The following is a 26705-nucleotide window of genomic DNA, read 5'->3' on the forward strand; positions in this document are numbered from 1 at the left end:
GGGAATAAAAACACGACCCACCTCCTAGGGTTGGGGGGTGGATTTAATGAAATAATTCATGTAAAGCATTAACCAGGGTGCATGGCACATAATAAGCATTCAGTAGACATTAGCTGTTTTCATTATTACTATCACTTTTCTGAGATTCTGGGCAGAGTAGAAGACCAGAGGCAGTGGAAGACCGAGTCCTACCCTCATGTGAGAATAATACCCCCACCTCCCGGGCCCCAACCCTGTGCTTATGCTCCTTGGCAAGCAGTCAAGAGAGGGACTGACTGATCCATTTTATGGCCAGAGAAAGCAAGACCTGGTGAGTTTGAGGGTCTCAGCTGGGCCCACCGTGCAGCAGAAACAGGGCTGCAGTCCAGGTCTCAAAGGCCCCACAGTTGTCCCTGACCCGCGTCCCACCCCCTTCACACATACACTGTTTGTCAGTTCTGCTCCCCACGTACACAGGCAGTGGACAGCTAGGGTCCCCTGGCATCTCCCCACCAGCTCTCAGAGCCAAGGCTGATTGCTTCCATGCAATTTGAATTAATCTCATGCTTCAGGTGGAGCTTGGCTAATCAGGGGAGACAAGAAGCCGAAGTGGGTGCAATCAAATTAACAACGCTAGGCCCTGGCTCTTTAAGAAGGGAAAAACAAGGCAGGCACCAGAAGGCTCCCCCAGCACCAGCCCTTCCCCAGGGGAAGCCTGGAGCGGCTGCCAGGGCTGAGCGCAAAGAGCTTCTCCCACCCACCAGGCCCCTCCCCAGGCAACCACCCCAGATGCCAACAATGCCCCTTTGTGGCAGCTTATCTCACACTGCCAAACAAGGCTGCGTTTCTTGTCAGGATCTTGTTAACAAGGAGCAGAGACACAAGCCTTTGGAGGGAGGAGGGGGGGGAGTGGGCTGAGCTGGGGGGAAGGAGGGGCCCACTCCCCTCAGATGGGTGCCTGTAATCCTTTTGGAAACAAAAGGAGATGAGAGCCTCTGAGCTGGGAGGTTCCCTTCTCCCATGGCAAGGTGGTGTGCAGAGGTCTCTAGAGCCTTCAGGGCACACGCTGTCCCCTGGAAAAGCCTCCCCCAAAGGCAAGGAGGAGGACATCCAGTAAAGCATTTTAGCGTGCCAGAGAAAGCATCCTTTTTAGCAAAAAACTCTACGAGACTCTTGGAGAGATTTCGATTAGACTCTCAGAAGGACTTCCTGAGACAGTCAAGTCCTGTCCTTAAGGTTGGTGAAGAACACCCTGACTTTGCTGCCCTTCTTCCAACCTTATCGGCCTTGAGGTTGTCCTGCCTGAGGCGGTGGAAGGACCAGAGGGATATCCACTTGAATGGGGATGGAAGAGGAGGGTCATCCAGCACTAGGGTTCTCCCCTCAGACCCTGTGAAAAGCTCCTCAACCCCCTCCCCCAGGCCACCCACCTAGAAGAGCAGAACAGCCTAACACCTTGGTGTCCGGGTTCCCAGACCAATCTGCTTCACCCCCAGTTTGGCTGCATTTCTCTTCAGAGAAACTGGACTCTTTGCACTCCCATCCTGCTCCCCTGCCTCCTGCCCTTCTCTGACCAGTGGCGCATCATGGCTAAAACCACTGATGCCCTGGATCCTGGCTCTGCTGCCTACTAGCTGTGTGGCCTTGGGCAATTTACTTCTCTAAGCCTCAGTTTCCCCATCTGTAAAGTGGGAATAAAAACAGGGCTGTTCTGAGGATTAAATGAGTTACCGCATGTAAAGGAATACAGAATAGTGCCTACAAATAGTAAGCCTGCAATAATGTGAACTTCTAGGATTATCGTACACTGGTGCCCACGAATGGGGTTAAGAAGTACCCCAGGCTTCCTTTTGGAATGCAACATTCCACACCTCTTTCCCATTTTATCAGGCCTCTCCCAACAGCTGGTGGCATTCATGTCCTTCTTCTTCCACGTCCTCCTTCCTGCACACACTGCTCTCCGCCTTTGGGTATTCGTAACTGAATCTTCCCTCCCTGGTGACTCGGGGACTGTCAGAAACACCAGCTGAGCTCCTATCATCAGGCGGAAGAGAGGGAGGGGGACAGAGACAGAGAAGGCCCGAATCACCGCCCCCCTAACTCCTGCCCCCAGCCCCAGCTGGCCCTGGACTGACCTCCTGCCCCACGGGCCCAGCCCTCCGGTTCTCAGCCTCCTGCACTGCCCCCAGGATTCCTCCACATCGTGTCATTCCCACCCAGCTTCCTACTTCTGGGACAAAGCCCAAGGTGGGAGAATAGCCCACCAGGCAGAAGGAGAAGGCTGGATGAAAGCAGAGGAAAGGGCGCCGGTGAATTGTCAGGGGACTTGGGGCTGGTGCTTCTTGCCGCTCACCAGCTGTGTGACTTTAGACAAAACACTTAGCCTCTCTGAGCCTCCATTTCCTCACTGATACTCTGGGGGCTAAAAGCCCCCAGGCTACCTCCTTAACAGGAATGAAGCTCCTGATAAAAGATGTTCTGGTGTTCTGTAAACTGCAAAGATCAGCCCACCCCAGCTTATGGGTGGGATCCCAGAGAAGAGGGAAGCTGGAGCGGTAAAGGAGGGGCCGAGTAGGTGCAGAGTTTATAATCCCCATGGCAGGGTCTAGGGGCCTTAGAACTCCATCCCCAATCCTGGGGGTTGCTCAGAAAGTCTGTGGATGCTCGGGGAAGGGGTGGGCGGGAGTGAGGAAGCAGAGCTGTCTTGTGGTGTTTTAAAAACCTATCAGCCTCTCAAAATTTACATTTTATCAAATTAAAATGTAAATAGCAGCTGGTCCAGGCAGGACCTGGGGGTGACAGGAGCCGGCCTGTGAGTAATTTCACAGACAGAAACCGGTTACATCGGATTCTGACAACTGTCTTGTTTCTGAAATTGATTTCCTCTCCCCTGGGCTTGCTGCCCCAGGAGGGCCCTGGAGCGAGCGGAGGGGGTGAGTCCACTGTGGAGGCTGGTGCCTTTCTCCCCTCTGTGGCTTCAGCCGTAAAGCCCCATTGGATCCAGGAGGAGGAAATCTGGGAGTTCTGGAGGGCTATAAGGCCGTGGCCTGCAAGCCAGAGGCCCAGAGAGGCTCCTTCCTGCCCTGGAGTGAGTCTGTGGACCAGGGCAGGCTGCCCCAGGGCACTGGGGGAGCCTGCCTTCTTTCCACAAAAACATGCTAAGTCCTGAACAGGGTTGCTCCTACCCTGGAGTCTCACAGTCAGAGCCAAGGACACTGCAGTATGACATGTGCCATGCCAGGGACACTCAATGCCCAGAGGAGGGGTATCTGCAGTGACATGGGGTGTCAGGGAAGGGCCCTGGGAGTCATCAGGAAGCCCCTTTGGGCTCGACCAGAATTTACCCCAATTTGGCCATGTGCAGTGCCGGCGCTATACCAAGTACCGGGGTTGTAAAGCTTTGAATAAGACTGGCCCAGCTCACCCCAGGACCTTCCACAGGATCCCAGGGAAGAGCCCACCCTCCCCACCTAAAGGAGCTGTGTTGGAAGGAGCTATGTATTAAGGGGCAGCTCACCCACTTGGGTCTCCTCGATGCCCTTAAGCCCAGCCCCTCCCTGCTCCCAAGTCCCCAGAGAATCTCTTACTGCACCCCTCTTTGTAAAAAGAAATTAGGCTTCCCTGGCTGTTAATTGAATTACACTGCAGGAAAGCAGAGAAGTTGTATCTCATTAAAGCCTCCTGTGTCCTACTGGAGCACTGTGTTGCCTTTGCGGCTGCTATTAGCACTTGTCACGCAGAACTCAGCCCTGTGCATACAGTCCCCGCCCCCTCCCTGGCTCTCCTGCCCGTTCCCCTAAAGCTGCAGTCCCTGACACCTGCCCTAGGAGAGGCCGGCTGAGGCCGCCCACCATAGAGAAGCCACAGCATTTTGCTGACAACCAAATTCCATTTCCCAAAGCCAGATTCTTTGTGCATGCATGGCAGACAGACAGACAGCCAGAGGTGGCCAGCCCCTACAGTAGGACAGGCTTAAAGAGGGAAAAACTGCCTTCTTACTATCGTAAGACTTACTTCTCATGGCTGTTTTTGGGGAAGGCCAGTAAGCAATGAACCAAGAGGCCAAGGCATCCAGCAGACTGCCTGCTCCATCAGGGGCATTGTGGGCACAAGAAGGCCATGGTGCTTGGTCAAGAAATACATCAGGACCCAGGCTTTGGAGCTGCGGAATAACAACAGTACCTACCCGCATGACTTAATTCATGTCAAGCACTAGAATACTGCCAGCACATGGTACATGGGAAGTTCCCAGTAAAAGGTAACCATAAAAGTGTGTGTGTGTGTGTGTGTGTGTGTGTGTGTGTGTGTGTAGAGGGAGGGTGCGCTTATGTGATGCAGGGCTGTGAGTAGATATGTGTTAGACAATCACATCAGGATATTGACATGCAATTGACAGTTGCATCAGGCTACCTGTATGACGACACCACGTGTGAGTTTACGGTACGGGTGTCAGAGTGTAGGCTGTGAGGGTGACTGTGTTTGTGACCATCCGTTGGGGGTGTTTTTAACATTGCCTCTGTGTGTGTGTGTGTGTGTGTGTGCGCGCGCGCGCGCGCGCATCTGTGCTCCTGCGGGTGACCGCACACGAACATCTCTCTAGGGAATTCCTGGGGTCTGCCTTCAACCCAGGAAGTGCTCTGGAGCACAGCCAGGTGTCGGTGCAGTGAGGATTCAACTATGTTTACCACTGTGATTCAGTGAAGCAGAGTGACTTTGTGGTCCAGAGCAAGAAGCAAGAGAGAGATGGAGGGACAAGGAGAGCAGATAGGGTGGGCACCTGCTGCCCTGGGCTCCCCTCTATTAGGGGGCTGCCTTGTTAAGTACAGCAGCCGGGAGGGCGGAGGCCCCTGGTCTGTGGGCTCAGGAGGGCACCCAGGCCCTTGGAGGCCTGGACAGGGTCTGGGGGAGGGGCACAGTGACAGAGTCCCGTGTTCTGGCATTGACAGGCAGACTGCGTAGGGCAGGAAGAAAAGAGGAAGCAGGTCCTCTGATTCTTGCCCAGGATGAGGGGCTGAAGACCCCTATACGCAAGAAGAGTATGCTCACAGAATCCTCCCATAACAATGAGCCGGATTCCCAGACCATCTTTCCTCTCTCCTGGGACCCGGACACCCGCAGGGGCCCAAAGACATGGAATCTTCTCTGCGCTGCCCTGGAATCTTCTCCACGCTGCCCAGGTGGTCTAGTATGGGGAGCTCCCTGCCTCCACGGCAGCCCTTTCCCTAAACAGCCAAAACTATTGGAAAATTCCTTCTTAGGCCAAACAGGAGGTCTGCCTTCCCCCTTTTGAAGAGCTGTTGTGCCATGTCCCACCCAACTCCCTGTAAGTTACATGCTCCCAGTTTCCAGCCACTCTTCAAATGGCATGGCTTGAAGTCTGTCCATCTTCCTGGTCACACTCCAGCTTGTCAATGTCCTCCATCAAGTAGAGAGCCCAGAACGAGACATGATGTTTCACGAGTAATATAGAGCTTGTCATTCTATGTTCTGAAGACCTGGGCGCTAGTTCTCCTGGCATCAGTTCATCTTCCACCATTAGTGTTAGAGCCTCATACGTTATGTATCGCCTCTCCCATCTGTCCACTTTTAAGAAGTGTTGCTGTTTATTAGTATGACCGGGGCAAATCACTTCCCTGCGTGGCCTCAGTTTCTTCATTTGTAAAACGAAGGGTCTGTGTAGATGATCTATACCTGTGCCCTTCAATAGAAACAAAATGCAAGCCGCCTATGTAATTTAAAATCTTCTAGTTGTCACATGTTCAAAAAAGTAAAAAGAAACAGGTGAGATTCACTGATAGTATATTTTATGTAACCCAATATATCTAAAATATTAACATGTAATCACTGTAAAATTATTAAGGAACTATTTTACATTCTTTCCTTTTCTTCCTGTGTTTTTGAAATCCAGTGTGTACTTTACAGTCACAGCACATCTCAGTTTGGACTGGCCACGTTTCTAGTGGCCAATAGCCGCATGTGGCTAGTAGCGACTATGCTGAACGTTATGTGGGCTCTGCAACTCTAGGACTCTGCGATTCTGTAAAATAGATGGCAAGTAACATCTTAAGGTGTGCGTGTATTTATCTGATGCTTTTCTTGGAACAGGAGAGGAGCGTGAGGCGCTTGGGGTGGGAATAGTACCCATAATGAGCCTGAGGCTCGGAGAAGTCAAGTAGCCTGTATTAAAGACCACATAGCTGGGTAGAAACACGTCCGTCTGGCCCCCAAGCTCTTCAAGCTGGGTGGGGTCCACAGAAGCAGTATCTTCTTCACAGAGGAGCTCCCCTGAACCTGCCCTGAGCTGCGGGGCTGTGAGGAGAACATCGGGTTCTGCTGCATGCTGTTTGCTGCCATAACAACGGTGAAAGGAGCCCACCCCCTGGCCCCAGCTGTGTTTAATACTCAGGGCTGAAGGACCAAGTGGGTTCTTGAGGCCCTGTGGTCTCTGGTTGCCCCTGTGTCTGTCTCTTTGAACAAACCTGATTGGGAAGACCCTGTGAGGTGGGACTGGCATGTATGAATACACAGGTTGTGCACTGCTCAAAGTTACATAGCCTAAGGGGCAAGTTAAGTCTGCCCAGTCCCTGCTCCACTGGCCAAGCTGTGGCTCCCAGCACCATGTTGCATCCAGCCAGAGGGGTGCCTTTATAATTCACACACAGGCCCTGGACAGGCTGGTACAGCCCTACCTGGAGAGCAAGACAGGGATGAGCTGCCAGTTTCTCACTCCGGTGCAGAGCCTTGAGGTCCTCCTACCAAAAATGAAGACTCGTCATTTCCCCTTCCTTCTTTGGACCTGTGACCTACGCTGAGGCTTGACCCTGCCCCCATCCCCCTTCACACGCGCGCGCACGCTCACGCACACGCACACACACACCCCTCAGCATGAACACCCCCGTCTCGTCTGTGTCTTCAGCGGCAGCCTCTTGAGAGCTAGGCCTCCTCTTCCCCAGGAAGGCCTCAGGGCTCAGGCCAAGCAAGGGTGCCAGGCCCCAGTCTCTGACCATTCACTTTGCGGGGAGCAGAAACAGCTCATGCGCCCCTCCCGCCACATCCTGGCATTTCAATCCTCCAGGAAAAATGGAGGCTTCTGCAATGCAAGGCCCGACTTGTCGATGTAAAATCTTACTCTATATTCCACCCAGGTTCATACGAGTGAATTATGCAAATCTTTGATAGAAAAATATTCCTCCGCACATCCTTGAGAGTGTAAAACCTTAGTCAATAATTCATACTCGCATGTCTCTGACTGCAGGCTTTTTCTTCATTGTAAGTTGCACCTTGTTATCTGTGTTCCACGTTTTATTGTATACTGGTGTGACGCCGTGCATTATAAAATGTATCTGCTTCATTATATGATGAGCCGGGGCTGGGGATTGTGCTGAGATGCTGCTGCAGGGGCCAGGGGCCAGAGCTGCCCTCAGGATCCAGTCCCACATGACAGAAGGCAGAGGAGGTGGCTGGCTGCATGGTGACTTCAGGGAATGCCAGAAACCACCCTTCATCCCCCAGACCTGTTCCAGATGTCCCCTCACCCGCTGACTGGCGTCTCAGGTCACACTATTACAGCTCCATGCCTTCCTTCCTTTCTCCAAAGGCTTATTTGTCCTTAGAAGTCAGAGGACCCTGGAGAGTTTGCTGGGAAGAATGTTGTCTGAGTAGGTGTTTAAAGCTGGAGGGGAGGGACTTCCCTGGTGGTCCAGTGGTTAGGACTCTGAGCTCTCACTGCAGGGGGCCCGGGTTCAATCCCTGGTCAGGGAACTAAGATCCCGCAAGCCAAGCAGGCAGCCAAAAACAAAACAAAACAAAACTGGAGGGGAGAAAAATCCTGAGGATGCTAGGAGGGAAAGAAAGGGGCATCCACAGAAGTGGAGCAGGGATGCAGTGCCCCAGAGGGGAGCCTCCGGGGTGGGGGGGGTGTAAAGAGGGAGAAGACAGAGCATCCTCTTGTCGCATGGCCCAAGCAGGCCAGTGAGGGGGTGGCTGTCTACTCTGCAGACCTCAGTGTGAGCAGGGGTCCTTCCCGCAATGCGGGGGTGGGAAATGCTGTCTGATTCTTGCAGTCAGCCACAGTGCCCCGTAATGTGTGTACTCCAGCATGGCTCATGGGCACTCCTCTGGAGATGAGAGCCCTGGGGACCTGTACTCTAAGAGGCAAGGTTTCCCAGGAAAGTGGTGAGGAAATGGCAAGGACAAGGACAGTCCTCCAGCTGCATCAGATCTCTTATCTCTCTGGGATCTGCCCTGCACATCGCTGCCTCTGAGCCTTTGCTCCAGCAGTTTCCACCGCTTAGGGGACCCTTTCTCCCCACGTGTATCCTGCCACGTCAGATGGTGAGCACTTCTCCTAGCACAGTGCTTAGCAATCTTTCCTGGCACTCCTACTGTGTTGTCTGTTCTCACCACTGCAGCGAAGCTCCCTGAGATTGGGTCTGTCCTGTGCACTGTTGGTTCCAGAACCCAGCATAAGTTCTGGCACCTAGTAGGTGCTCCATCAATGCTCGTTGAATGGCTGGGTGACACCTTCCCTGACACTCCTCCGCCAAAATTAATTTCTCCTGATACCTCCTTGAAAAACTCATCCCATTTTCCTTATTTTCATGTTGCTCGCACAGGTGCCTACCTCCCCCTCCCCTTGACCCCTCCTCCCAGGAGGCAACGACCCTGTCTCCCCCAAGCCTGGCACCGTGCCGCGTAATGGCATAGGTGCTGGATGCATGTTTGTTGAGCTGATGGGGGAAAAAGGGGACAGGATGTCACTGGCCCGAGACCATCTTTCCCTCTACCCCACCCTCCTCCTGCTGCTGCCCATGGTGCTAAGGCCTGGAGGAGGGTCGGGATTGAGATGCCTCTTGTGAGGGCAGTGGGCGGGCTCTCCTGACGGCCAGCCAGGGCCTTGGTTGTTTCATGACGATTTTCTCAGGTCATTGGTTGGGGGATGGGGGATGGGGGAACCTGTTAGTGGGCTTGAAGGTTCTTAACTACGGTGCTGCTAGCCAGGGTTCTCTGTTGCATTTTGTTTGGAAGAACAGGAGAGTTTCTCAGCTGTCTGGGAGGGGCCTGCTGCCTAGAAGCAGGGGGTAAGCCAGCTGACCGCTGTGGAGAGAGCTCGAGCCATGGACACAAAGCAGAGGCACCAGGCGTGTAACCCAGGGTCCACAGACCTCCCCGCCAAAGGTGCATGGATCCAATTCAAGGGGTCCGTGAATTGGGGCTGGGGTAAAATGGCGTATTTTTTTCCACTAACTTCTTTTTTCACTAACTTAACTGAAATTTTGTACTTCTTCCATTTTGAACATAAGCAACAAGCCACAGCAGTAGCAGCACCTGTGACTGTGACCAATAGGTATTTTCATACCACAGCCCTGGCAGATATCTCAAGCTATCATTTGTGCTCATCACTATTACAAAATTGTTCTAATACAATCCAGCACTAGATCTTATTTCATAAAGAGGAATACAGAACATATGTGATGTTTGCTTTTGAATGTTCATACTGGTATAACCATACTTCAGCATATCTGGTTTCCTTTGTCATTTTATGTATCTTACGCGTTTTAAAAGATTCTGAAAAGGGGCCCTTGGAATATCAGAACCCCTGGTGAAGAGAGAGGCTGCCCCAGTCGTGGGTGGGCTGGGGAGAAAGGGACAGGCAGTGGGGTTTTCTGTACCCTCCCCCAACCGTTACTAGACCCTCTCGCTGGGCATGAGGCGCTCTGTGGGGAGGGGCGGCGGGGGGCGGGGCCTCGGCGCTGGGCACGTGCTCCCGGGCTGGCCTCCCTCGCCCTCACTGGGACCCCCTGGGCCTCCTCCCCTCCCCAGTCCCGGCCATGATCACCTCCCACCCCAACACCACCATCGCCATCAAGGGCCACGCCAAGGAGCTCAGCTGCGCGGCGCGGGGGGAGCGGCCCATCATCATCCGCTGGGAGAAGGGCGACACGGTCATCGACCCCGCGCGCGCCGCGCGGTACGCCATCGCCACCCGGGACAGCGGCGACCAAGTGGTCTCCACGCTGAAGGTGAGCCCCGCGCCCCGGCCCCGGCCACTGCCTGAGCTGAATGCGGGGTCTGGCAGCCCCTGCCCCACCCCAAAAACTACCTCTCCTTTTCCCTCCTTCATCCACCAGCCTCTGCCTGAGAACCTCACTCTGTCCCCCTTCTGACAACTCCTCACCTTTAAATGTGTGGGATCCCCAGCCCCTCCCTCCCAGGACACCCCCAGCCCCGCCTTCCCGCCGCACAGGATGCCCTCAGCCCCTCCCTCCCTCCTGGACCCTCTCAGCCCCTCCCTCTACCCTGGGTGCCCCCCCCAGCCCCTCCTTCCCTCCCCCCAGGATGCCCTCAGCCCTCTCCCTCCCTCCTGGACCCTCTCAGCCCCTCCCTCTATCCTGCGTCCCCCCCCTCAGCCCCTCCCTCTTTTGGAACTCCTGAGCTGGCCTCCCTGCAGGGACTCTTCCACACTTCCATCCTTTGAACTTTCTGGAAAGAGGAGCCCTTGACAAACCCCTGGTGGGTCCCCTCCCAGAAGAAGGTGGCCTTGCTGATCCCTGGGTAGATGGGCCCCCTTCAGCAGACCAGCTCTAAAAGACTCTCCCCATTCCTCCCTCTCTCCCTGCCGCTGCCCTCTGCCCCTGCCGGCTGCCTCCCAGCTCAAGCCTGCTGACCGTGGGGACTCTGTGTTCTTCAGCTGCCATGCCATCAACTCGTACGGGGAGGACCGGGGCTTGATCCAACTCACGGTGCAAGGTACCTCACCTGCCCCACGCCCCCAGCCCCTTCCCCTGGGACCCCAGCGCTCACTGCCAACTCCCCTCAAGAGCAGGGACACTGCCCACATCTAGCGGAGGCTGACCAGAAACAGCTCTGAGGAAAAGCTCCATCCACCCTCCTTCCTGCCCAGAGTGGGGTGATAGGGTCTTTCCAGGCACACTGCATACAGCGAGGTTTGCAATGGCTGCGGCCCCTGTGGAGCATACTGCTGCTCCCAGAAGTGGACGGCCTGGATTTGTGGGCGCAGACCCTGCAGGAGGTATGGGAAGGGAAAGTCAAGCTGGGAAAAGTTGGGAGCTCTGCATGGGGGAAAGTAGGAAAGGGGCTAAGGAAGAGAGGGGAGCAGAGCAGGAACCGAGCAGGCCCCCCTCTGCCTCTGAGCCCTGCTGCTGGGCACCCTTCACCCCCTCCTGCCTTGCCTGAACTCCAGGGCTCAGGGCCCTTGGGTGGATCACAGGTGACACGGATCCCCCAGGGCAGATCCCTGGTCCTCTGTAGGGGTCGGCAGGAGGCCAAGCTCTCTGCTGCCATCCTCACTTCTGCCTCCTTCCCCTGCCACCCCCCAGAACCCCCCGACCCCCCAGAGCTGGAGATCCGGGAGGTGAAGGCCCGGAGCATGAACCTGCGCTGGACCCAGCGATTTGACGGGAACAGCATCATCACGGGCTTTGACATCGAATACAAGAACAAATCAGGTGGGTGAGGGCTGGGCCTGCTGTGACCCCTTGCACCATGTGCCGGGACGGTGCCCCTCTGTGGGACAGCCCCTGGGTGTCAGGGCTGCCCATCTAAGGCAGACACACAAGCCCCTGTGTCTTCCAAAGGGAGGAACATTGGTCAGGTTAGGAACCCTGGGGGCAAACAGGGGGACCCTCAGTTGGTGGGGAGGGGGTGTCAGCCCCTTTTTCCCAGGACTGTCCCTGGGCAGGTCCATAGGGTGGTCTGATTTAAAGCAACTTAAAGGCCCTGAGCCAGGGGGCTATGGGCTGTATATGTGGGGTCAGAGACGTCACAGTTTCACTGGGTCATCTAGGCACTCCTGGTGTGGGATGATGGACATGCTTGGGAGTCAGAGAGCTGGTCCTTGCCAAGAATGAGTCACTGGGGGATGGGAGTCCCTGGAAAAGCATAGATCTAAGTTTCCTCCTCCAAGAAGCCCTCCCAGATCCCTCCCTTGGGACCCTAGCTAGCTCCTGAGGCTGCCCGCCACTGTGAAGCCATGTAGAGCAGAGTGAACAATGGACCCCTAGGTCTCTGGGGAAACAAGGGACCCACAGTCATGTGGCAAAGGAGGGGACAAGAGGCCTGGACAAGAGGCCAAGCCAAAAAAGAGCAATCATGTTTGTATCTGTGTGACTCTCTCTAGAAGGTACAGCAACAGGGGGCTGCCCCCTCACTCCCAACACGGGAGTGAGAGACCGAGGAGCATGCTGCTCCTTTTGGGTTCTTTCATACCTTCGGAATTCAAGACCATAAGCCCAGAAAAGCTTTTCAAAATAATCTTAAAATAAGACACAGAAAGAGAGTCTGGAAAACTCAAGCCGCCCCAGCCCCCTTCTCCCACCAACTCCAACTCATCTTCCAGGTCTTAACATAGATCCAAGGTTTTGTTTCCTCAGAAGCTTTCCAGACACTTCCTCTCTTCCTTAGCATAGCACATGGTCATTGGCCAGCTGGCTGTCTACTCCCCTAGAGTGACAGCACCTGGCATAGCGTCCACAGCAAATCTCTGAGCTGTATTCGCCTCTTGAGAAGCCACCATGTCTGGGGCACTGGGTTTGTCATCCTTGATACAGGTTTCGGCAAGGAGGGACCCTGCCCTCAGAAGCCTACAGTTCAGTTGGGGAGAAAAGTCAGCTCACAGCCAGCGCCCCTGGGAGGTCACTCTCAGTGCAGGAGGCGGGCCGTAGAGAGGAGGAGGGACTGTGCCCACAGGGGTCGTCAGGGAAGCATCTCCCCGGTCCCTGTAGACGCTCCACTGAGCTGGGAGAAGATGGAACACTAACAGGCCTAGATTCAGGGAGACGGGAACAGCCGAGCCCCAGCACGATGCAGTGCTCTCCAGGGAGCAGCACGGCTAACAGAGGGTTCACAGACCCAGTTCCTGGTCAACAAGACTAAAATGTGCTCTGGGCTCCAGGTTGGGGGAGCGGGGGCAGCTCTGGGCTGAGCTTTTACTTCCTTGGAAAAGGTCACTGAGAGCTACTAACAATGCCTGAGGTCCCAGAGAGAGACTTGGCATGGCACCTTGAAAAGGGTCATCAGGTGTCAACAGGAAGGAGAGGTCCAGAAGCTGAGTGAGCAGGCTGCCACAGCCCAGCATCTGGGACAGGTGATGAGCAGTGGCCGGGCCTCAGTGGAGGCAGAGGCCACGGGGAGGAGAGGAAGCCCACTGTGTTCATCTCACCCCTCGAGGCTTCCCGAGTCTGGGCACAAGCTCCCCAGGAGCCAGAAAGATGGGCCAGCATCTCCCTGCCTGGATGATGTGGCCTGTCGGGGGCGGGGAGTGGATGCCTGGGCTGTCACTCAGGCCCCTCCCCTATTGCTCCTTTTGACTGCCCCCCTGCCCTCCTCCCCCATGCTGCCCCGTTGCCCACCCGGCCCCCTCCACTGGCCACCCTCCAATGTGTGGAAACCTTTCCTGGGGCACTGCTCAGCAGGGCGAAGCTGAGAACATCACACATCTGGAGAGCGGTGCAGAAGGAGAGGTGGGCAGGGAAGATGCTATTTTCAGAGCTCATCCACATCTTCCCCCCACCCCCTCTGGCTCTCCTGAAAGATGAGGAATGGCCATACCCCACCCCAGAGCCAGGATGGATGGCAAGGTGGAGAGGAGGGTAATGAAAACTCAACCTCAGACTCTCCCATCCACAAGGGCTTTGCACCTGTAAAAAAAAAACCAGCAAAATAAATCACAGGATCACAAGCACAGAGAAGCTGGCTGGTCCTTTCTCCTGTCTTCAGGTAGGACTACTCCAGGCCACCCCACTCAGACGGGCATCTATCCTGGCACTTAGGAAAAGGAATCCCATGGGAACTGCAGTGAATTACCATATTGGAGTCAGGCAGAGGCTGTGAACATAGCACAGCTTCCTTGTCTGTGAGGGGGAAACAATAATGCCTACCTTGTGGGATTGCTTTGAGGAATAAAGAGAAAGCATCTAGCATGGGGCTATAGTCAACCTTTAAAAAATGTAAGTTCCTCTCCTCCTTCTAACTCAAATACTTCATGCGGCAATTTATAGTCCTGTGGGACTTGCAGGCTGAAATATGTGTCTGTCAGTCAGCAACATGTACTGAGTGCCAATAATAATCTTGCAGAATCATGCACCAGCCATGTGGTAGGCAAAGAGAAAGAACAAGGAGACAGAGTGTTGCCCTTGGAGCTTACAATGCAGTTGGAGTGAGAATAAACACTGTGTACACATGCTCGCATGCACATACATACACACACACACACACACGAAGGCACTTCCAGGACCATTACAAAGCATTATCCAATCACGTGTAACACACCACAAACTGAATTACATGAGAACTGTAAAAGGTATCCTAGGGAACGGATGAATGACCCAAAGGAGAGAGGGGCGTGTGTGTGTGTGTGTGTGTGTGTGTGTGTAAGTAGATCTTCTGCCTGCAGGTGGAATAGTAGAACAAGAACAATTCTCAAAGCAGAAGACTTGGGTTTACCAAGTGTCAGGGCTGTATGATCTTTAGCAAGCAACTTAAGGTCTTTGGGCATCTCTACCTATCAGTGGAGACAATAACACATAATCCAAGGTGGCTGTAGGGATTACGTGAATGTGATGGCTTATGTGCATGTGCCTAGCACAGAGCCTGACACAGAATAACCCTCCATGGGTCCCCATCCTGTGCCCCACTCTCCCTTCCCCTCTTCCTCTTGCCCCAGACCACACCCATCCTGGGTCTGGACCATCTGCCCCTGACCCCCTTCTGTGTTACAACTGTGCCTTTGCCAGGTTTTCTGCCGTGTTGCTCATCATGCTAATTTTCCAAGGGAAATTACCAAGTCTGCCCTTTCTAAGCCATCCCGCTCACGCTGACTTCTCCTGGCCCCAGGCAGCAGGGTAATAATACATGAATGCTGAATGATAAATAGCACCGTCCACACAAATTTATCAGATGGCGCTGTGCAGATTTAAAAATGCAGACACCACATTTCACCCCTGTTTTCCAAGCAAGGAGCAGGGACGGGTTCTTTGAGGATGGCCCTCCAAGCCCAGAAGGCAGCCTCGTGGTGCGCGCCATCAGCCACCGTGGGGTGAGCCAGCCCGGTGTGGCGTGGCGTTCTGTGTGAGCTGGAGTGGGGCTGTGAGAGGGTCTGGTATTGGGATGTGGTGAGTGGTGGTGGTGACCCAGGAAACCTTTTCTCGGTGCTGCGGAGATTGCCGTGGTGGGCTCAGAGCTGTGACGCAAGGAGGAAATCAGAGATGCAGAATGGATTTGTTTCCTAAGCACAGGCAGCTAAATGCTCCGGACGTGCCTTTCGTCCAAACTGCTCCCCCTTCTACAGTGAATGTGTCCCCTGAAACACCACAGGCCCCGGGTCCCCTCCCAGCAAGCAGCCCACAGAGTGGAAGGCACTGGCATCTCCCCAACCACTTCCTTATTTTTTAAGAAGAATATTTTGCATCATAAACCCTTTGATGAAGAAAGGGAGAGAGAGCCCTTAATGAAATATGTTAATCTGGGCAAGCCAGGCTTATATGAAAGGGAATATTAAAAGAGACAATATTCACCAAAGCCAGCTCAGTACTCTGAGAGCTGAAAAGGAAAGGGAAGAAAATAGGGCCCCTGATTTCAGCTATTCAGGTCAGAGAGATGGCAGTGATCAAGTATGGAAAATCAGCTAGAGACCTCCAGATTTGACTCTGATGCGTTAGCCTGCAGGCGCTATGGGGAGAGAGCCATTTTGTGGCAACATCAAAGATGATTTGGGAACACAAGGGCAAATCCACCTGGAAATGACTGGCAAAAGCAGAACAAAAAGAGGCCACTCTCTGGGGCATCCCCCCCCAACCTTCCTGTGACTGACAGCTGAAGGAGGCGAGGGAGGGAAAGGCAAAGGGTACTTCTTGTGACTACAAAATGCAGAGGAACTGCAAGTCCAAAGTCCAGGACAACGAAGTGGCTCTGATCTAAAACCAACAGTGGGTTTTAAGTGCCCAACGCGTGCCAAGTGGGCAAGATGGGCAAAGTTTTAGACATGGTTCCTGCCTTCAGGGAGCTTATCTGTGTGTAGATGGAAATAGAAGCCACTGGTGGGAAAAGTGCATGGAGTGAGAGGAGAGCCTAGGATGGAGCCTTGAGGAACTCGAACCGTTAATGGTAAGGTAAAAAAGATGCACCTGCAAAGTGAAGCGATGACCCAAGAGAATAGGAAAAGCTAGAGAGTGTTTTAATAGGAAACCCAAGAGAGAAGTGTTTCGGGAAGGGAGAGGGCTAAGCGTTGAACACACCTGAAAGGCCAAGTGAGAAATCGGCCTTGATGATGTGAGCATCACCTATACAGTGGAGATATGGTGCTGATGTCATTGGAAGGAGGGAAGAGTACATCATGTCCATCACTGCACCTGGCACATCACAGGTGCTTGATAAATATTAGCACCTCTTTTCTTTAGCCCCTCTGTTTTCAGACACATCATGTGGTCTCCTTCCTCTGCCGCACTCATCAAAAATGAATGCACTGACTCATGATCACTCTCCCTCTCCTATAAACACAGGCAAATCATATATGGTGTGTGAGCTGGCACCAGCTCCCAGAATGCCGCAGAGAGAAGTGAACACCTGCCTCCGCACACTAGCCCATTTCCTCCCAAACCAAAGCAGTACCCGCAGCAGTAGGAGCCTGCATATTTGCAATTCTGGCTTAACCTGCCAGCCATAGTGACTCTTGGGCAGTTGGGGTGTTTTAAATGACAAGGAGAAAATACTGTTTTTCTGAGCATCCACTGTCTGCCATTTGTGACTTTGGCTCATGAAACCAAAGAATTAAATGCAAAACTGCAGATGGGGAGCTGGGCCAGTGCCCTTCACAGATGCCAAGCCTGTGTAGCTAAAAGTGGTGTTTTGAAAAACGTCAAGACCTCAATTAACCAGAAGCTGGGGGGATGGGATAGTCTTTTCTAGTGAACCAATTCTCCTGATTTACCAGGCATTAGCTTAAAAAAAAGTCTTCCTAAAATTTGTTCTAGAATGTGCTAGCCTCCCTCCCTGATTTACGGGTCAAACTGTAGTGAATACAGTTTAATCTTGTCTACTGAGAATTTTCAGGATCCTCTACTGTGGATTTAAAAGACATGGAAAATTAGACTGAATGGTCACATCAGGACGCACCCTGGGAAGATTTTTAAGCCCACTATCAGCTAGTTTCCTTGTGCTTTGCCTTTCTGTTTCTTTTCAAAGCAAAGTGCCAATAACATAATCTGGTTATGAATTCTGCGTTTGGAAGGTCCTAGGCTGAGGCATTGCTGTGACTGCAACCCCTTCCATGTCTGTCTGGGATCCCCTGGTAGGTGCACAGCACAAATATATTGAAAGAATGACTGGATTCCTCTGGAGATGCAGAGTGTTTACTGTCACAGTATCCCTGAGTGGTATTTATCTGGTATTTTTCACATTCTACAGTTTTGCTAAACATTAGCCCTGGAATGGGCTGTCAGTCCCCCTGGATGAATCGGGAACATGCTCATCCCTTTGTTGGCTTCTGCCTGTAAAGACTCAGAGACCATTCTCTTGCTGGTGAGAGAAAGGGTAGGGTTTGCCTAGGGACTCTGGCACATGGTTTGTCCCCCCTGACAGCCCAAGAAGCAGTCAAGACCACCACCACACAAATGCACAGGGAAAGGCAATACAGAAGCCCACATAGGAGGAGAAAGGGGTATAAGACTTGGCTTCCCCCTTTGCACTGGGATCATGGGTTGAGGGGGTGTCTCACAGTTATAACAGGTCTCTGATGTGGTCTGAGAAACCAGCAACAAGGGCACTGGCCAATCAGACCCTCAGGAATAGCAAGCAAATGGTGGTCTTGGAAGGGACCATAGGAGACATCTGACCCCCATCTGAGGTCTGAGTTCACCAGGCGGCCCAGGGAAGAGAAGGGTTAAGCTCCCTGGGTTTCCAAGCAGTGCATTTGCTGCTTCCAACCTCAGGCATCGCTTGGCCACTTGAGCTTTAATGGAACAGAACCCTTTGGTCCTCTGTGAAGTTGTGATGGCTCTCTTGCTTCAGTCTCTGTGAACTAGACCTCTTCTGGGCATCTAAGTTGACGTTGGGATGTGCTGCTGCTTGAGGCTGGAGAGGGGTCCTGGAGTTTGCCTGGCTGTGGTTAGAAATGGGTGTCCTCTGTCCAGATTCCTGGGACTTCAAGCAGTCCACACGCAACATCTCCCCGACCATCAACCAGGCCAACATCGTGGACTTGCACCCGGCATCCGTGTACAGCATCCGCATGTATTCCTTCAACAAGATTGGCCGCAGCGAGCCGAGCAAGGAGCTCACCATCAGCACTGAGGAGGCCGGTGAGCACCTTGCCCAGCCACCCCTGCGCATGGGCTCGGGACATCCGGGGCCACACCCACCCTGTCCACTGGCAGTGGGCTTGCAGTTAGAAGAGGAGAAGGGGGAGATTCCGAGGTGTTTGTGTCTGCCTCTGGATCATTGGAGAGTCTTCCGTCTGACCTTTTCCAGATGGGGTTCTCGAGGCAATGCTTTCGGGAGCTGTCCATGGTCCTGCCCCCACTCACCTGGCCGCAGCCTGTCTGGAAAGGACAGATATGCTAGATCTGCAAAGGATGGGGGTGCTAGTGCCCTGGATTATCTCCTGTGATTTTTGTCATGAAGTTTTCCTGAAAGTTTAAACAAGATTTTCCTTGCTGTATTTTCTCTTACCTGTCATTGAAAAATATAAATTAATACAAAAAAGTACATATACGTGTTCAGTTTTACAAATAATCATAAAGAAAAACTAGTATAACCAACACTCATTACCACTTACCAGAGGTCCTCCATATGCCCTTTCTCAATTATAACCTCTCCCCCTGAAGTAACCAGTATCCCAACTTCCTTTCTTTCCTTTTTTATACTGTCACCACAATGCATGTACACATAACCCATGCAGTTCAGTTTTGCCTGTTTTCTAATAGAATATATGCATGACATCATACTTCATATATTCTCTCTGTCTTCCTTGTTTTGATCAATATTCTTTTTGTGAGCTTCGTGTCATCAGTACAGCTGTATCATTTGTGTATTTTCATTCCTCCCAAGGGATATAAGCAGTCGTAGAATTACAGTCATCAGATGGACAAACTTCTACCTTTAACCAAAAAAATGCCAAAATGTTTTCCAAAGTTTTGTACCAACTTGCTCTCGCATGATCAGTGTACAAGAGCTCCTGCCACTTCATATCTTTGTCTGAACTTTGTACTACCAAACTTTTAAAAAATACTTGCCAGCCTGCTGGATGTGGAGCAGTATTTCATAGTCATTGTTTGCTACATTTTCAGCAAGTTATGGAGAATGAAGGGGAAATTTAAACCCTATGATCATTTCAGAAGGACTCAAACAAAGGTTGTCTGCTTCTGTAGACGAGCTTTTCCTTTCTCCCCAGCAGTCCTCCAGCTCAAGCATGGGAGTAAGAACATAGGACTCTTTTCTTCCAAGACTTGACTCATAATGTTGTTTCTCCCCATGACCCCCCAGCTCCTGATGGGCCCCCCATGGATGTAACCTTGCAGCCAGTGACCTCACAGAGCATCCAAGTGACCTGGAAGGTAAGTAAATTCAAAGGCAATTTCCTCTGAAATACCTCCTTTCTTCCCCTCTCAATCAACAAATGAAACCCCAACAGACTAGCTAGTCTCTGGTCTCTTACAGTGCCCAACCCTGTTTATTGCTAAATCCATGAGGTTGGAGGGGTGGAAAGAGAGGAGGATAAAGGGGCTGGTTCCCTCACCAATCCCCACTCCCTTCTCCACCCTGACTCTCTTATGGACGCCCATGCCTAGGGTGGGATGAAGAATTTGTCAGTGCCAAGGAGGGAAGATGGTTCTTCCACCATGCTGGCCTGTCCTACACACCCCACATGTTGTAATAAGTCTGGAGTTAGAATTGATTATGTGTAAATTTCAAAGGGGCCCTGTGGATTATGGGAGATGAAACGACAGAGTCTCACCCTCATCTTGGCCCTGTGACTAGAGCTGGGAGCTAGGGTGAAGCCACCCCCTATATTCTCATGGTAAAGCGTTGAACAGGGAGCTTGGTCTTTTCAGGTCTTGATTTCGTCCTCTATAAAATCAGGATTAAAAAATGACTGCCCTCCCCAGCTCTGGGGGAGGGGATCTGCAGAGAAAACAAACCAGTAGGTGCTGCAGCCGTTTCTAAGGGGAAGAAACTTGTAAATCTAGAGGGTATCTGAAGACTGTCACTGAGGGGAAATCTTCGAGGCAGTTCCACAGCTGGGCAGGGAAACAGATCAGAATAACCTTGAGCAGGACCAAGAAACGCTTTCCTGGGTAACTCTGGCCTCACTGCTACATCCCTGCCATGGACACAGAAGGGCTGCCCATCCTTGATGGCTTCCTGTTGCACCGCATTTTCCAGTGTTTGAGTATTTTCTTGCACTAATTTATCTGACCCTCTATTCCTGTGGAGTGGACAGAAGAGGTATTTTTATCCCCATCCATCAGAGGAGGCCACGGTATAGAGGTGCAAGGTGACTTCCATGGTCATTCAAGTCGTGACAGGTGCAGAACTTCAGTGCACAGAGTCTGGAGCCCCTGCCCAGTCTCCTCACCAGAGCCCAGCGCATGGAGGTCAGGAACAGAGAGTTTTCTGAGTCCCATCCATGTCCTTCTTCTTGGATCTCTCCCATCTCAACAGTGGGGCTTGGGTGGGGGGGGCTGCCTCATCTACATCTGGGATCAAAGTCCAAGGTCATTTTCTGACTTGAACTCCCGGTGGGAAAAGTCCAGGTGCTTTAGTCCTCCTTCTGGGCCCTTCAAAAAGGTAGACTCAAGAATAGGAGATTCAGAAGGGCCTAGTAATATTTTTCCTAAAAAGACTACATGCCTGGGCATGTACACACACACGGACATACACAAACACACACACATACACACACACAAGGCAGCAGAGCCTGGTTCCTTCCCTCCCCAGAGAAATGACCAGGATAAAGGTGGGACAGAGGCTGGGCAGTTGGTCCTCCCCGGGGAACCAGCCCTCCTAGCAGATAACTCCAGAGCCATGGTTCCCTCCAGGTTCAGATCTGGGTGGCAGGGCTTCTCTCAGAAACTGGGGATGAAGCCTGGAGTCTGGTCCCCAAGTCTTGTCTGCATCCTGACTCTGCACCCATTTCCTGAGAATACTCCAAGGAAGCCTGGAGGTGGGGCAGGGCTGAATAAGTATGTAAACCACTGAGACATTTTGGCTACAAAGCTCCAACCTGGAGGTTGATAAAAATTTCGAATCAGATTTATTTCTCCAAAGTCTCATAATGAAAAATAAAATTGATTAGAAAGTTAGAACTTCAGAATGAACGAGCCCGTCAATAAATTTGGGGCTGACTTCTCAGGGGATTTTTTTTTTTAACACCAAGAAACAGATTAATGAAAAATAAAGATTCACTTGAAAGATAAGTCACTTCACTTTAAGACTCTTTCCATGAGATGGATCACCACTGCTTTATGACATAAATTTGCAGTCAGCCCTATTGATTTCTTAATACTTCAGAGAAATATTGTTAAGATTGATTTAAATCCTGAGGGTGCCTCTTTGGGGGGAGGTGGGGCAGTATGGGGAGAGGGGAGAGAGAGGGAGGGAGGGAAGAAGGGAGAGAGGGAACATGTGTCAAGATTTATAACAATATGTGAATATCTATATGTATGGAGCAGGGTATGCCTGAATGCCTATCCAAGGCCTCTGCCAGTATATTGTGATGTGAATGAAGGTGACGTGGTACTGTGTATATCACACATATACAGGTGTATATCATGGTGTAGGCGGTTCTGTGTATGTAGGCATATGTGTCACTGTGTACTGATGTATATGTCAGTGTGTTTCAATAGGGACGTGGGTATGTAATAGGAGAGTATATGTCAGTGCGAAAACAAGGGCACCTTGCAGATATATTTGTGTCTTAATAGATGTCTGTCTGAATGTGTGAGTGTGTAGATACGAACCCAAATTCAGAAATTTGCCCCCTTACAAACTAGCAAACAGGACTGCCCAAGTACAGAGAGAAGCATTATTCAGGCATTAACAAAAAGTCAAGTGAATTAAATACACGCACACCTAGTTAATGAGTTCAAAACAATTATTAAAATTAAAACTTCATTTTATTGCATTAACAGTGAGCTTAAAAATGCAGTTCATTTTAAACATTCATTAAATTTTAAAAAGCGGGCTGTTTTACTATTAAGTACTATTAATAATATTAAGTGCTATTAAATAATAATATTAAGTACTATTAAATAGTAGTACTATTAGAATAATAATTATTATTTAAAATAATTAAAATAATATTGTACTATTTCTTAGTACAATAAAAGGTGGGCTTTTAAATTAACTGCATTGTCTTTAAACCCCTGATTCAAGCTGTTCTTATATGCCCTGGGGTGTGTGCTCTCTCTCAGTATATAGATGGGCGGGCCCCTACATTAAAAGAGCCAGTTTCTATTGGTGGGTCTAAATGTTTCTGGCCACGGGTAGGTGTGGACTGGGATGTTTGCTTTGATGGGTCTGGATGTGAAGGGATATATTGGGATCCAGTGTGTGTGTGTGTGTGTGTGTGTGTGTGTGTGTGTGTGTGTGTGTGATCGTGTATGAGAATGTCTGTGTTGGTGAGTGTTTACCTGTTGATGCGTTCTCTCTCAGAACACCTATGTGTATGGCTGGCTGGGTATCAGGGTTCAAGCTGGGGGTGACAGTATGTTTTCCACCCTCCAGGCTGATGCCAGTGGAGTTTTCTCCCTTTGCCTGGCCAGCTGGGATCAGCCCTTCATTCCAGCTGGCCCAGGCAGAGCTCCGAAGTGCCCCCTTGTCACCAGCCTGTCCTCGCCCATCTCTGTCCCTCCATCCAGGAGCTGGCTTCAGGCCTCAGCTCTCAACACACCCCAGCCATTGGCCAGGATGTCAAGGGCAATCCAGCTCCAAGAGGAGCTGGGCCTACATCAGAGTCAAGGACTCTTTTTTTTTAAACTTGTGGTAAAATATACATACCATTGTATTTACATAAAACTGAACATTTTAACCATGTTCATGTGTTAGAAGTCAGTGGCGTTAAGTACATTTACAGTACTTGAGCAACCGTCACCACTGTCCATCTCCAGAACTTTTTCAGGGTCCCAAACAGAAACTCTGTGCCCATTAAACACTAACTCCCCACCCAGCCATCCTCAGCCCCTAGTAACCTCTATTCTACTTTCTGTGTCTCTAAATTTGCGTGTTCTAGGTACCTCAGAGAAGAATCATACGATATTTGTCCTTTTGCGTCTGGCTTATTTCACTTAACATATTTTCCAGGTTCATCTATGCTGTAGCATATATCAGAATTACATTCCTTTTTAAGGTTGAATAATATTCCATTGCATGTATAGACCACATTCTGTTTATCCGTTCATTTATCTGTGCACACTTGGGTTGCTTCCGCCTTTTGGCTGTTGTGAAGAATGCAGCTATGCATATGGGTGTGGAAATACCTCTTCAAATCCCTACTTTCAATTCTTCTGTGTATATACTCAAAAGTGGAATTGCTGGATCATAGGGTAATTCTATGTTTAACTTTTCGAGAAACTACCAAACCGCTTTCCACAGAGGCTGCACCATTTTACATTCCCACCAGCGATGCACAGGGGTTCCAGTTTCTCCACATCCTCACCAACAGTTGTGATTTTTCATTTTTTGATAATAGCCATTCTAGTGGGTGTGAAGTGGTATCTTGGGACTCTCTCTCTCTTTTTTTTTTGCAGTACGCGGGCCTCTCACCGTTGTGGCCTCTCCTGTTGCGGAGCACAGGCTCCGGACGTGCAGGCTCAGTGGCCATGGCTCACGGGCCCAGCCGTTCTGCAGCATGTGGGATCCTCCCGGACCGGGGCACGAACCCATGTCCCCCGCATCGGCAGGCGGACTCTCAACCACTGTGCCACCAGGGAAGCCTGGGACTCTCTCTTTTTATTCAAACTAATTACCTACCTCCCTCTCCATCGGGTTACGTTCTGTCTGCTGTTGCATTTCTCCCGGGCCCCTGAGCCCATGCCAAATGATATCCCTATTCATTCATTCATTCACCCATTCATTTATTCAATAAATATGTATTGAAGGCCTATTACATGCCAGGCACCATTCTAGACACTGAGAACAAAATAGGCAACACTCCTCATCCCCACGGCACTTACATCCCAATGGGGACAGATAGTCAAAGACATAAGTAAACTATATGGAATGTCAGATGACACTACTGCCATGCAGAAAAATAAAACCAGGAAGAAAGGTAAGGAGCACTAAACGGAAGACAGGGAGCACTCTTACACGAAGAGCTTAAGGAAGGCCTCATTGAGAAGGCGGCATTTCAGCAAGGACACCACAATGTTGAGGAGGCGAGCCATGTAGATATCCAAGGAAAGAGTGTTCCCCTGGATGGGAGTGTGCCTGGTGTGAACAGCAGAGAGGTGTGTGCAGGAGCATAGGAAGCATGGGGGAGAGGAGATGGGTCCAAGAGGCATGGGGGTGGGGTCAGATCATGTAGGGTTTTGTAGCCATTGTAAGGACTTTGGCCTTGACTCTGGGCGAGATGGGAGCCTTTGAAGGCTTGGAAGCTAGAGAGTGACATGATCTGACTTTGGTTTTAAGAGCATCTTCTCAGGGCTTCCCTGGTGGCGCAGTGGTTGAGAGTCCGCCTGCCAATTCAGGGGACACAGGTTCGAGCCCTGGTCCGGGAGGATCCCACATGCCACGGAGCAACTAAGCCCGTGTGCCACAACTACTGAGCCTGCGCTCTGGAGCCTGTGAGCCACAACTACTGAGCCCGCGCACCTAGAGCCCGTGCTCCGCAACAAGAGAAGCCACCGCAATGAGAAGCCCGCGCACCGCAACGAAGAGTATCCCTCACTCGCCGCAACTAGAGAAAGCCCACAGGCAGCAACGAAGACCCAATGCAGCCAAAAATAAATAATAAATAAATAATTTATTTTTTAAAAAAAGAGCATCCTCTAAGAATGTCACTGTGTCTGTCTCCTCCCCACCCCACCCCATACTCACAGGCACCCAAGAAGGAGCTGCAGAACGGCGTCATCCGGGGCTACCAGATCGGCTACAGAGAGAACAGCCCTGGCAGCAATGGGCAGTACAGCATCGTGGAGATGAAGGCCACTGGAGACAGCGAGGTCTACACCCTGGACAACCTCAAGAAGTTCGCCCAATATGGGGTGGTGGTCCAGGCCTTCAATCGGGCTGGCACGGGGCCCTCATCCAGCGAGATCAATGCCACCACCCTGGAGGATGGTGAGGGCACCAGTAGAGGGTAGCAAGCGGGTATAGATCTCAGCTGTGGGCAGAGCCAGGGCTGCCAGGGAGGGCTCGGGGCCCTTCCCTCCTCCTGAGCCCCGTCATGGTCCTGTGGGCCACACAGGCTCCCTGGATCCCTCCATCTCCTCTCACCCATTGGGTCCTCGAGGGATGCTTGGTCCATTTAGCACTCCGGGCCTCTCCATCCATTGGCTGGCTCTCTATCCATCACTTGCTAATGCTCTGCCCATCGGTCTCTCTATTGATCTATTGGCCTGTCTGAGCGCCTGTCTGTGCACCTGTCTGACTCTCCGTCCGTGCTTCTCCCTCTACCTTTTCCTCCTTCCTCATTCTGGCCCCTCACCCATCTTTGTCCCCAAGCTCTTTCCTCTGTACTCTGGGTCCTGTTTCCCCTCCCTTACATCCTCCAGGTTGGAAAAAGGGCAGGAGCCACGTTACCTTTGTACTTCTGGGCTGGAATCTGTCCACCATCTGTTTTAGGGACCTGAGATGAGACTGTGGAGGTACGATATCCCAAGGTCCATGGACAGAGGATTTAGGGCCCGACTTTTAAAACTGAATTCTTTGAGGACTGGAGAGCACTCCAACTCTGATGAGTGAATTAAGGGGCCCGGTTTCACGGGGGAGAGGGTTAGAAGGCAGCAGGAGCCTGCCTGCTCTCCAAGCACAGAGAAGAGCCAGCTGGTATCTGAGCCTGTGCCAGGAAGGGAGAGGAGATGTGACCCTTGCTGCCCCCCAGATATAGAGCCGGGCTGGTCACAGCCCCACAAAGAGCAGATTAAACAGAGCTTCCTTCTTGATGCTCCAGCCTAAAACCACGATGTGAGATTAAAAGCTGTCACTAAGTCTGAGCCTGCCCCCAGCAGAGGGAGGGAACTGACTGCCCCAGTAACATAATGACATCACCCCATGGCCATCAGGATACCCAGCATTCCACCCTCTTGTTAAGCATTCCATCCTTTTGTTAAGCAATGCCCTCTCCCTGCCTCATTCTCTCTGAAAATGCAGACATCCTTGGGAGGGAGGATGCATCAGGTCAGAAACACCTAAGTGGCTACAAATTGGAATTATCTGGGGAGTTTTAAAAATCCTGATGCTTCATCCCCAGAGATTTCCATTTAGTTGCTCTGGGGCACAAGCAAGGCTTTGAGAGGGAGCAGGTGTCAGTAGCCCCAGAGCACTGGGCCCCTGGGGAAAAGGGAGAACACAGAGAGAGGGAAAGGTGCATAGAATGCACAGAGGTACAGAGAAGCACCTGGGCTACACTGCCACCAGCTGCCCAACCCCCTCCACCAGCCCAAAGCCTCACCAGCCCCCCATCATCCCCCTCCCTTTCATGATGCTGGCCACGGGCCCGGCTAGACTGAGGAAGATCAGCTTGTCGCCTCTTAGTACCATCAGTACCAACC

At 51.6% G+C, this 26705-nt stretch overlaps 1 protein-coding gene across 1 annotated transcript in view; it reads left to right on the forward strand.

Annotated features, from left to right (window-relative positions):
* The window catches only part of DSCAML1 (DS cell adhesion molecule like 1), a 342693-nt gene that overhangs the window by 282028 nt on the left and 33960 nt on the right, over positions 1-26705 (forward strand). Inside the window, exons 12-17 of the mRNA XM_029209546.1 lie at positions 9802-10001; positions 10632-10728; positions 11319-11447; positions 18126-18293; positions 19477-19547; positions 25032-25272. Coding sequence (XP_029065379.1) covers positions 9802-10001; positions 10632-10728; positions 11319-11447; positions 18126-18293; positions 19477-19547; positions 25032-25272 — 906 coding nt within the window. The remainder of the gene's footprint in view (positions 1-9801; positions 10002-10631; positions 10729-11318; positions 11448-18125; positions 18294-19476; positions 19548-25031; positions 25273-26705) is intronic.

The sequence above is a fragment of the Monodon monoceros genome, unplaced genomic scaffold (assembly GCF_005190385.1).
Source record: "Monodon monoceros isolate NGI ecotype Baffin Bay Population unplaced genomic scaffold, NGI_Narwhal_1 Super_Scaffold_7, whole genome shotgun sequence".
NCBI lineage: Eukaryota > Metazoa > Chordata > Mammalia > Artiodactyla > Monodontidae > Monodon > Monodon monoceros.